The 12,782-nt window shown below is 34.2% G+C and overlaps 2 protein-coding genes across 2 annotated transcripts; one reads left to right on the forward strand and one right to left on the reverse strand.

Annotated features, from left to right (window-relative positions):
- The first annotated feature begins 1,331 nt into the window (after window positions 1–1,331).
- Window positions 1,332–3,324, forward strand: LOC143352607 (chymotrypsin-1). Its single transcript, XM_076785247.1, has 5 exons — window positions 1,332–1,596; window positions 1,951–2,101; window positions 2,356–2,605; window positions 2,741–2,878; window positions 3,084–3,324. The coding sequence occupies exons 1-5, from the start codon at window positions 1,347–1,349 to the stop codon at window positions 3,222–3,224; spliced, it is 930 nt and encodes a 309-aa protein (XP_076641362.1). The 5' UTR covers window positions 1,332–1,346; the 3' UTR covers window positions 3,225–3,324.
- A 2,621-nt stretch (window positions 3,325–5,945) lies between these two features.
- LOC143352609 (vitellogenin receptor-like) lies at window positions 5,946–11,660 on the reverse strand. Its single transcript, XM_076785248.1, has 19 exons — window positions 11,525–11,660; window positions 11,024–11,090; window positions 10,806–10,936; window positions 10,243–10,348; window positions 9,905–10,054; window positions 9,653–9,769; window positions 9,445–9,570; window positions 9,123–9,338; window positions 8,852–9,023; window positions 8,496–8,697; window positions 8,230–8,421; window positions 8,032–8,152; window positions 7,798–7,938; window positions 7,428–7,680; window positions 7,137–7,339; window positions 6,913–7,065; window positions 6,701–6,828; window positions 6,480–6,604; window positions 5,946–6,340 (listed from the first exon to the last, which is right to left on the reverse strand). The coding sequence occupies exons 2-19, from the start codon at window positions 11,085–11,087 to the stop codon at window positions 6,067–6,069; spliced, it is 2,874 nt and encodes a 957-aa protein (XP_076641363.1). The 5' UTR covers window positions 11,088–11,090; window positions 11,525–11,660; the 3' UTR covers window positions 5,946–6,066.
- Window positions 11,661–12,782: the final 1,122 nt, after the last annotated feature.

Here is a 12,782-nt window from a genome sequence, read left to right on the forward strand (position 1 = left end):
TCATTACAAACTTTTTCCTCGTCTTGTTGTTCGCGAGCAAACTGGACATCTTTCAGAGACTGATGAAATAAAGCTGAACGAGTACATCTTCCAACACCTTCGATAATGTTGGATCGCATTGACCTTGCAAGCGTTGCGCTCGGAACACGTGTATGCGTCTATTTCGAAAAGGTTGGAACTACTCGAATCGATTTACCAAAAATACGAGTGAACAAAATTCTCATCGGAAAAGATGACTCTAACCCGTTCGTCCGTCCAGTGCATATGATTTTTTTCCTTTATCATCCGTTTTCTTTGAGGTTTTTTAAAAACAAATTTTGGTGCGTTGTGGAAAATTTATTGCACACGTGTTGCAGTTACTAGCAATTGCAATTTACTAACAATTTTACGTGCAACTAATTTGTTTTTTGTCACTTCACTTATGATTGTGTTTTGTTCTCATTTTGTTAATTTCGTATTGCCTTCTATAGCATATTTTTTCCCGTAATTTTCTCCAAGTTTCAAAAAATTTCGCACTACGGACTCGGAACGTTTGATTTCCAGTCCAATCTTTCGATTCGATTCCCCCCTTCTTTTTTAAAGTTATAATTTCTGACTTTTCAGCTTCATTTAAATATTTTCCTTTCACCATTTTTTCTTCCACATCAAATAAAAAGTATGACTAATTAAAAATACGGGACCACAATACCTTTATGATCACTCTTTAAATCAAACACTTACCCTTATAATTTCTCTCAATATCTGAGAAAGAAGAGTATTGCGTTTAATCGAATTTCGCACGAAAAATGTGGTTTTGTTTGTAAAAATTTCTGCATGAATGTTTAGGTAAATATATATGTACAAATCTTACAGTATATAAATATATACATAATCCTCAGTTATTATTATGTGTTTCTTGTTAAAATTTTAAACTTTAGCCCCAAAATCCTTATTTTCTTACGTACGTTTAAACGAATTTCGCTCACTGTATCTTTTCTTTCTGGAAATCGACGTGTCTCGAAATCAAAGGAAAATATCGAGGTCGACTACACGTGAAAACCAGCGAATCCAAATATTATTTCTACAGAAAAACGGAAACTACTGTGGACATCGTTTTTCTAATCTAAGACATTATACGTCTTCGATCGTATGCCCTCCAATATCTTGATTAAACAATTGATAGGAAGCGTTTCACAAGTGGCTATAATTAAAAGATTGTATTATCGAATTTCGATTGATCGCCGCGCACCTATTATCAATTTAAAATTGTCGCGCACGTCACCCATTAAAAAGTGTACATACTCGTTATCGGACTAATTGCTTCCTCTTTCTAAAAAAAAATAAAAGATCCGATACATATCGACCGAATGGACTCCGTCTTATCTTTGCAATCAAAGCTACTGAACTTTCAAAAACCGGGAACACCACTCTTTGTAATCGGTGCTCGTTCCACGTCATTGATAAAAATCCTACATTTTCTTTACCCTTATCGGCGCAACGCATGCCCTAGAACCGTATATAAATTGATCGACACCGTTGTCAACCACAGTATTGCGAATCTTGTCAAGATGTACGCTCCAACCATACTTGTGCTCTGCCTGGCGGCCTCCGCTTATGGTAAGTGGAAAAGAATTGCAAATTCAGCGAGGAATTCACTGCCCTTTACAAATAATTCATAGTCGGCTGCAAATATATTAGACAACTAAATAAATCAAGACTCGATAGAACGAATTGAAGAATGGTATTACAAACATTCGAGAACATCACAGAAAATATTTCTGTAGCTATGTGTCCGATTGGGTTTATAAAAGTTTTTAACAAGTACCTTTGATATTATACTCGGATAATTATACTTGCACCTTCGATCGTGGCTGGCAGGCTTATTTGCTTCGGTGTTTTGACGAATTTTCGTAACAATGATTTTGAAAGAAACGTGTTTGCGGAGAGTATAACTTGATTTCTATGGTTTAGCCTTCCCCGAGGGCCATATTGTGGGTGGTCACGACGCACCGCCTGGAAAGTACCCATACCAAGTGTCTCTTAAGAGCAACGGCAGACACTTCTGTGGTGGATCGATCATCAACGCACGCTACATCCTCACCGCAGCTCACTGCGTCCATGGGTAAGTTTTTTTTAATTCAGTATACTCAATATAGCAAACTTAAAGATTAGACACAATTTTAAACATTGGATCTGTCGTACGAAGAATGAATAATGACATATCACAGATAGCGTACCATTTAGTTGATACAAAGTTCAAGAAAGTCTTCGTTCGAATCAAGATAGTCTCGATGGAATAGCAAAGAAATAGTTTCGGTACCATTCTATAATGGTTGCCGCGATCACCAGAAATTCTACATAGAGATATTTCCACAGACTCAAGGATTTGAGACCGATAACTGTCCAAGCTGGAACCAACCAGCTGAGCGCCCGAGGAACGGTTTACGGAGTAGAAAAGGTCACAGCTCACCCCAACTACAACTCCTTCCTGATCACCAATGACGTCGCCGTGATTCGTGTTAACCAGAATATCGCTTTCAATAATCTGGTTAAACCGATCAATCTGGCTTCTTCCAATGTTCCTGAGGGATCCAAAGTTGTCTTGTCTGGATGGGGAACCACCAGGGTTAGTAACAATCTTCCGATCAATCTAAACTAATCACAGTAAAGATTAAAATACGTTCTAACACCAATGGTTGCTGAGACTAAACAAACTTACTCGTACACAAAGACAGTTGCTCACCGTTTATTTTGCTTACAGGCTGGAGGACAGGTCCCTGACAAACTCCAGGAAATCAACTTGAACATCTACTCGCAATCGCAGTGCAAGAAGACACACAGCAACATAAGAGACGGTCATATCTGCACCTTCACCAAATACGGAGAGGGAGCTTGCAACGTGAGTCTTGCTTTTTATTTAAAAAATTACCAATAATAATGGATTGCAATATAGAAATTTCTAAAATTATTGAAATGAAGCTCGAATTTCGGAATGTTTCAATGTAATAATGTCGACAAAGAGATACACGCGTGATTGGAGAGTTGAAGAGATAACGAATGAAATATGAATACTTTTCTAATTGAACTTCTTTTTCTCGTTTTAGGGTGACTCCGGCGGTCCTCTTGTCAGCGGTGGAACCCAAGTTGGAATCGTTTCCTTCGGTCGTCCCTGCGGTATTGGATACCCTGATGTCTACACCAGAGTATCTACCTACTTACCCTGGATCAAGGCTCAGTTGAAATAAACTACAAGAACAGTAACCTGGCACTGAATGCGGATTAAATTAACCGGCTTTATTTCTGTCATGAAATTAAAATAAACATCATTTGCTTCTGACAACTAAACACGTGTTCTAAAGGTTCTCAAACAAACTCCCCTATATTCTTAACCGTTGTGGTCCCTACAATATCCTCACCAAGCGGTTAGAAAAATTCTTAGTGTTTGACAGTTCATCAAATGAAAGATGGGCTTAGGAAGTCTTAATGAATTTTCCAATAACCGAGTCACCTCGAGTAACATGGTCTAGTCACTTTCTTTTCGGATTTTTATATCGATATTGATAAGAAGGAAATACCATTTTTCAAAATTCGCGATATAATAAACCGATTTGTGTACAAATATTCCGAGAAAATATATTGTATTTTTATTGGAAAATGCCAACAGTCTAAAGGTTAAATTTAAATGTTTCACGATAGTATACTTAGTAGTATTTTTTAAATTCACAGATTTAACAAGGTCAAACAGCCGATTTCAGGTTTCTTATTTTATAATTATTGAAATTATAAAAAGACTTTCATAGGAAATTATTGAATAAATTTCCTTATTCAAATATATATTAAAATTGTGTAACAGTTCAAAGAATTGAATCTTGCAAGTCTTGAAAGGCACCAGGTATCAGTTACTTTCAATGCTGGCTTGATTAAGGGTTAAATTATACGTTTATTAATGCTAGAATGTTCGAACGCAATGTTATCCGCTTTTTTCTTTTTCATTTAAAAGAACTGTTGCAACTTGAATTGAGACTTATCGTCTTTAACGTTTATAGAATATAGAACAAATAAATCATTCAGAGGCATTATTTGAAAGATATTAACGTAAATCAAATTATTATTATTATATATCGTTTATTTTAAAGTGGTCGCATTAACAGCTAGGTCATTAGCGACCACATGGTTTACAATTGAATATAGAAGAGAAGGTTACGGTTAATATTTATATTGTGGTGGAGTACAGCAAAAAACAAATTTATAACAGTTTATATATATATCAATAGATTTAAAAAAACAGAAGGACGTTTCCAATATTGTTCTCGTTTGTCATGAGGTCATTCTCGATGGAAAATCTGGATTGTTCAGAAGAGAATTCAAGACATTCGAGTAGGATATGTCGGATGTTGTTGGACACGGTGCATGTTATACATTCCGGTGGGTTTTGTTTAGTTATCAGGAATTCGTAGGTATATCTTGAGTGACCTGTTCGGATGCGGGTAGCTGCGACCTGATCTTTCCTAGAAAGTTGTGAATCGGTTAGGGTTTCGTAGACATTGATCTTTATTTTATGTAGTTTGGTTTGGGTACCGTTAGTCTAATTTGAATTCCAAAAATTTATTATGGCTTTCTTAACATAAGATTTTGCATCAGGAAAGCTGGTTTTACAGTTATCGTCCCAGGTTGGAAGATTGCACGCTTCTTTTGCAGCTTTGTCTGCGGCTTCGTTACCAATGAGGCCAACATGTCCAGGGATCCATTCGAAGTTAATATATTTATTATCGTTTTGGATTTCTGATACAATTTTTTGGATACGTTGGATAGTAGGGTGTTGCGTCGGATTGCCAATGGCGTCAAAAGCGGATTTGGAATCAGTAAATATGGAAATCGCATGGATTTCGTCATGTTTGAAACAGTTGATTAAAATTGCAAGGAAAAAAAGAATTGGAAATACAAAATCGTGCTATATAATAAGATATCGTAGGTGACAACTACCGCGAAGATAGAGAACCATTGTGTCGTCGGAATGTATCGACACAAGAAATTGCAGTTTCACTTTCAGCAAAAAATTTCTGAATTACCAACTCTGTAGAAAGTACAGCCACCCACCGTCGGTGCCTAGATCACCGACGAGATATATCTCGTCGGTGGACCGGTTCTGTTCCAGGAAACACTGACCGGTTCTGTACCATGCTAAGGCTGAGCAGATGTCAGCACTATATCGGGAACGCCGAAAACCCGGGCGTGAGCACTCTCATTCCTCTCTGCCAGTACTTACCAGTAATTACTCACGGAACCCATGCGTGAACGAGCCCCTGAGGAACCTCCAGTCGGAGGAATGTCAATTTTAAACCAGAAATATCAATTTTAAGAAGAGGAACTTTTGAAAGTTCGGAAGTAAATTTCAATTAAAAATTCAGAAATAGAAATGGACGATATCCATTGAATGATCTGGTTAACCACAAGGTAGGCAAGGATAGGGGGGCTCTGGTCAACCCCAAGGTAGACCTGGTCCCGAAGCCCGTCCATTCCTGCCGAAGTGCCCGACCCAACTGATTGATTGAGCGCGATCGCCGAGCACAAATGCGCAAACTTCGGTAGATCTCGATCGCCATGATATTAATTATTGATAAATATATTATTTCTGGCTGTTTAATGCTTATAACAATTCCTTTTGCCAATGATATCGGCAACCACTTCGTTAACCATTTTGCCAACTAATTTTTTTAGTAAACATAGCTAATAGTACTCGAGATACGGAATAACTTTTAAACCATAAATATTCGCACACATTAATTTAATAAACACAATTCACTGATAAACTTATCATTTCTAGCTGATTAATATTTATGACTATTCTTTAGAAGCCTATCGGTTCTAGGGGCTATGATTCATAGTAGCAAATTACATAATAATAAATTAATCACTTTTGATGTGATGCTTTGTGTAGGACTTATTCAGAATAAAGTTTGAGTGAATTAAATAATATCAGTTGTATTTTTATTGTCATTAGAAATGCGTTTATATTTGGCGAAATTTACATTGTATCCTTCGTTTTATATACACATATGTACAGCCAATGTTATGTGGTTACTAGTTTTAAATAATCGTATTATTGTAAGCTATAAATACGCTATAAATAGTGTTTAGTAAATTTTCAAATTTGCTACAGTTGTTTGTTTGTTTTGTATCACAATCTTCTTCGTCCGATCTATCTCTGCAGTCATAGTGTAAATTACAGCGAGAAGTTTCGCTAATACATTCTCCGCTTTTACATCGAAATTGTCCGTCTCCAACGCATTTCGACAAATGAAATTCTTCGCACACGTCTGATTCATCATCGCCATTTGGACAATCCCGAACGCCATTGCATCTAAAATAGTTAAACAGACACAATCGTCATTTTAATTTATCCAACATAGTAAAACTCTCCGGGAAATATGTACGGAAGCACATTGAATAATGAAACGTTTTTTATTTCTTGTTCTGAAGAAATGGTGAACATCCAATACCTTTGATGTAATTTTATGCATACATCGTGTTGTCTGCATTTCATTTCACCACCGTAACATAAGGATTGGGGACTGCACGTTCGATTATCTTCCAATAGCACCATGTCCGGCGGGCATGCACAAATCTGTAAATTTTTAAAAATTCAGCAAAAGAATGATGAAATAAAATTCGACGAAGTTGTATTAACATAGCTCTATCCAAAAGTACTATATATTCTTACGTGTGAATGAAGATTAGAGACTAAGCACACATGAGAACAGTTGCCATTGTTTCTGCGACATTCGTGATCATTTACATATTCCGCGGGCAAACTTACTAACTGGAGCCTTTCTAAATCTTTTGGCAGATCTGAAAAAATATGATAATGATATTTCATATTACCCACAATAATTTCATTCTTTTCTGTGCCCTTTTTCCTTGTATTCAACTCACGTAACATGATACTCTTCTGATGCTGTTCCCTGTTGATCTTTCTAGTCCAGAACAATTGATTTGACTTGTATTGTGACCAGAATACATAATTACCAAGAACGGCAAGGCTCACAGGCTCTGATAACCCAGCGCGGAAGATGTGTGTCTCGAAACCTTAAAATAGAGAGTCCAATACTTGCGTGAATTGTTTCAAATTATGCTTCGAACGTGGAATGATTACCAACCCTTGATCGTCGTGCTACCGATACGACCTGTGCCCTGATCACTCCAAAACAAACGTTTTAAATCTCTATCGTAACACAATGCTACTGTCGGTCCAAGCAAGGGCGTCTTGATTCCTACGACCGGAGTTCTGGGACCAATCCCATGCATCTTCATTAAATCTATGCGATATTTTCTCTCCTCGCGGAAAACAACGAACATCACCCTGTAATTTGCGTACCACGATGAAAAACCGAGAAACTTTTACATTCAAATGAAAGTTAATTTTTTTAATGCTGTAATTAAATGATTACCCTTCTTCTGGCACAAGAGCAATATCGTGAGGCTCTTCTACGAAATAGAGAACTGTTTTTGTGTTGGTATTTAAATTGTGAACTTCGATGATTCTGTGGTTTACATCCGATAAATAAATATTATTTCCAATGTAGTCGAAATCCATTCCGCCTAATACTTTATTCTCGATGGACGTTATGGGTTTCACTGTCCCATTACCCACGTTGATATCAAAAATAGTGTCCTTGAATTGATCGCTGACGAGCAGACTATCTATAGAAATTTTTTATTTGACAAATTAGAATTTGTATTTTTGTTAAACTCGGATTTTGATGAAGACGAATGTATTTCTTTTTCTGAATGCAACAATTATTTATTAATCATGCTTACCAGTAAGAGAATTATACGTAGCCATTGTAACATCGTTTGACGTGACAGTTGATGTCATTTCAGGTTTTCCTAATAACTCATGATAATAGTCTATGAACGTATTTCCTGCTGCGATGATGAGGTGCACCCTTTCGTTGATTGCTAAAATTTTAATTTCTTTTTTTAATATATGTTATATTCTAAAGAAATTGCGAAGTTACAATAATCAGTTTAATAATATATATTTATACATACTACGACACGTATGCTGATCTGAATCGAGTTTTTTGTTTAACATACAAGCACATGTATATTCGTGCTCTGAATTCAATAAACACAATTCTGAACAACGATTTGGATTACACGGATTTGAAATCTGTCACATAAATATATAAGGAATAAATATTAGGTCATAAATTCTGTTGTGCTAGTGCAAGAAAACATTGAAATCACCTCAGGTTTTAAAACAGAATGATACATATCTATTCCAGAAATAGTACTATTTGCTTCAACTACAATTTTACAATCTTTGCCAGTGAATTTATCACATGATTGTATAGTTTTAGATGCTTTGTCACTCCAATAGAGCTTATCTTCAAAAACTGCTAATGAGAAAGGCGATTTCGATATACCTTCTAGTACAGTCTGAAAACATATGAATTATGGATATTACTCACTTATCAACATTACATTGTCTAGTATTACAGAAAAATTTGTACCCTGCGATCAGAACCATCCAGGTGAATTGATTCAATTGATTTCAGTTTACTATCTATCCAGTACAACCTGTTATTTGCATAGTCAATAGTCAAACTATGTGGACACTCTAAATTTTCTGAGACTATTACACTGCTGCGGTTTCCATCCATGCTTGCTGCTAATATACTTGAGTTTATGCTCCATTCCGTCCAATACATAATACTGACAATAGAGAATTATAAAATTTATGTTAGTCACATTCCATAAAACGTTTCTATTCAAAAACGATTCTAGAGAATACATAGTTTTCTTATCGCATTAAACTTACTTTTAATTGATGAAAGAGGTTACAATATATTGTATTGAATATACTCACCCACTTGATGGTGATAGAGCTAAACCTCTTGGTTTATCATTTGTATCTTCAACTACAACAGTACAATAAGTACCATTGTTGCTGCAAACTCCAATACGCATGTGATGGCTATCAGTGAAATATACGTTGTGCGTTACCCAATCAATGGCAATAGCTTCAGGACTATTTAAACCTTATAATATTAAACATAAATGAAATCTTCTCTCGATATCAGCATATCTATAAATATCCTGTTAGTCATTAAATAACAACAACTGTACATATTAATTACCAGACGTTACAATAACTTCTTGTTCAAATTCATCTTCCAAACTCCTAAAAATTGCTTCTTTTCCATTTTGAATGTCAGACCAATATATAAAATTAGCATCAAAGGAAACTGCAGCAGCACTTTGCACATTTTCTTTTAATATATAGTGTACGTTAGAATCAAGGTACAAACCATGGATTTCTGACTCCACTGAAAATACCATTAAAGGTTCACCACCTATATAGAATAAACCATAATTATAATCACTAATTATGTAAGAATTTATTCATTGCTTAATATAGCATAATTATATTATATTGCTTATATAGCATAATTTCTATACCTTCAGCTTTACAGCTTCTATTATTGTTACTCAAAGTATAATTATCTTGGCAAAAACATAAGTAGGATCCAGGAGTATTAGTACATTGTTGATCACAAATACCATAATTTTCACATTCATTTATATCTACAAAATAATATATAGACCAAATTGTATACATAATTAACTCATATTTACGCCTACTCTTTATAAAACAATAATTATTTACCTGTACATGTCCGATTGTCGGATAATTTGAATCCTGGCCTGCATGAACATTGAACACCTTGAGGTGTCCTTCTACAATGGTGTTCACATCCTTCCGTTTGTTCGCAAATCGAATCAGCTAGAAATTAACCTCAATTATTGTTAAAACATATTCAACTTATTAAAATAAGTGTTAAGCAACTATAAAAACATATGAATAATTAATAACCTGCTTTTATACCCTTACACAATAATATTCGGTACATATGCTAACCTGTTCTACAGCCTTCAATACTTTCATCAGAACCATCGCCGCAATCGTCCATTCCATTGCAAGTTGCATTTAAAGAAATACATCTCTGATTTTTACATAAGTATCGATCGAATTTGTTGTTACATTCATCAATTGGTACCGGTTTATGTCCTGCGAAAAATAAATTAAATCACAGATCGTGGAGTCAAAACTTTTGCGAAAGCAACAGAATACAAAGTTCAATAGAATTTAATGCAGTTGAAAATCAAACTATGGACAATTGCATTTTCTTAACATTTGTGTTCAAAATTGTAAAATTAAATAAACATTCGTAAATGCAGTAGTGATATGAAATTTACCGCAGTTTTCTTCATCGCTACTATCGGGACAATCTGGGAAACCATCACAGACCCATTCGTTTCTTATGCAATATCCATCGCCACATTGAAAGGTATCGCACTTTACCTATTTTGATTAACAAGTCAGAAGTGAGAAGAATTATTTTGTGATCAGTGAAAAATATAAGATAGTTCTTTCTCGTACTTTATTGTTTTTTCATACTTAAAGAACTGTATTTAACACGTTGATTGCCGTGTCGGTCGTATGTGAGGCTGATACCATTGATCGCCCGTTTAAATGTTAATTTTTAAATTCCATTAGAACCTATAGGATCTAAAAGGGATCTAGAGTTTCATTACTCCGAATTCAGTCTTATCAACCACAATAAATTTACTTCGATTTCTTGGGTATCTTCGGGATGGTGACGCGGCAGTCAACGTATGACTAAATTGAACAGCTTATAAAAATTAATATTAAGCCGTCTAAATTATTAAACAAGTTGAGGGTAGAATTTATTTGATCCTATGATGATTTTGCAGTTCGGTGGTGTTTTAAAAATTCCTATAATGTGAAAAACACTTACCGTTATTTTATCAATGCAATTGTTTTCATCGGTTCCGTCATTGCAATCGATTTCGCCATCGCATAGAAATCCGGATGAAATACATTTCACGTTATCGCATAGGAAAAATTCTGGTTGTTTACATTGGAGAACTTGAAATTCCAAAATAAAAATTAATTAGTATAATAATAATGGCAGCAGTAAACTACTATTAATTACGTAGAATGTAGTGGAATTACCTAAAGAATCGATGTGATTATACATAATGTTTAAAACAAAAAAGACGAACAAATTGCGGCACATAATCTGTAACAAATTGGTTTCGTTAATGCATATTTGTCATTTTATATGTTATATTGCAAAATTGGAATCGGTCATCTTTATATATCTGAAGAATGCAAAATAAATAATAATAATAATAATACTACATAAGAATTTAACAAAATATATTATTAATAAAATATATATTAGTATTTAATTTTTTGGAAAGTAGACAATACATCTGTAATAATTTAATGGTGATTATAGTTGCGAACAATATGTAAATTAAACTCAAAATAAGTTTTAGGAAATATTTGAAGAAAATGTTTCCTATTAATCATATTCATCATATTATTCCAATTTGAAATTTGAAATTTTATTTTTCATTGCATAAGTGAATTACATAATTCAAAGTTCGATAATTAATAAACATTTTTTACATGTAAATAGAGATAAACGTATTAATTTATTATACTTACGAAGATATTTTACACCATATGAGACTAGAATTAAAAATTAATATATCTGTGTTATATATACTTCGGATGTTGGAGTTGTATGATAGTTGTTCGATCCGTGATACCACTATGACTGTTTCCGAGATACTAAAGGTTGATACAGGGAGCACAACCAAATTATAGAAGAGGCTCCTGTCCTTAATGTACAAAGACACGGTAGTTTACCTGGCAATATGATACTAATACTTGCTATATACATAGATTCTATCATTCATATGTGTGTAGCACATAGCTGTAGCAAATAAATTTAGTCTATAGTTAAGTAATTAATAAATATTTGCATTGGTTACCAAATTAACATGTACATAACAAATATTGTAATAACTGCCAATTTGATGCACATAAAATATATAAAGATTTTTTTTTAAAGTTATAATTATATTTTAAAAGAATGGATATCTGTTGTATGCTAGATTTGGGGTGTAATCGATTGTATTTTAAGCAACTGTGCAACGATTAAACGAAACGATTGCCACACTATAGTACGTAATTATACTACACAAATTATACTACGTTATTATAAAAATGGTTAATAAAATAACAATATATTTGTTAATATATATTGTTATATATATTGTTATATATGTTATATATATAATATATATTTGTCGATATATTTTTTAATTATGTAATATTTTCTCTTACGATGTAGGTGTACTTTATTCTGCAATAATGATTTTACAACGTCTTCAGAATTATACTTGTTAGACCTCTATGGAAGATATGAAAAAATTATTTTTGTTAGAAATACAGTGAATCCGAGTTATACGTCGCAAAGCTTCTGAATTAGCCGACGTCGAAATATCCCCACTATACTGAGGCGTATACCTCGTGAGGGGGCCGAGGGGGCCCGAGTTCGAGTGAACATGACACGGGGTCGGGTATATCGGTGTGAGACCAGGAGACCACTACTAATCCAATAAGAAAAGTTCTTTATTTTTCATTATTTTTTTATGGGTCTTTCACAAACGTATTCGTGGCATTTTTCTAATGAAAATGATACTAAATACAATATAATTCCGATGATATTTACTTGTGTAATGAACGATGAAAATTAGTGTAAATATGACCCGAATTGTATCGTGTTTGGTATCATTTTAATCAGAAAAATGCCACGAATATGTTGGTGAAAGTCCCATAAAAAATAATGAAAAATAAAGAAGTTCTCGAGTTTCGCTGCCCTTTTCTACGTTCGGCACTGCATCAAGGGTCTCGTCGG

This window comes from Halictus rubicundus, chromosome 3 (assembly GCF_050948215.1).
Source record: "Halictus rubicundus isolate RS-2024b chromosome 3, iyHalRubi1_principal, whole genome shotgun sequence".
Taxonomy (NCBI): Eukaryota; Metazoa; Arthropoda; class Insecta; order Hymenoptera; family Halictidae; genus Halictus; species Halictus rubicundus.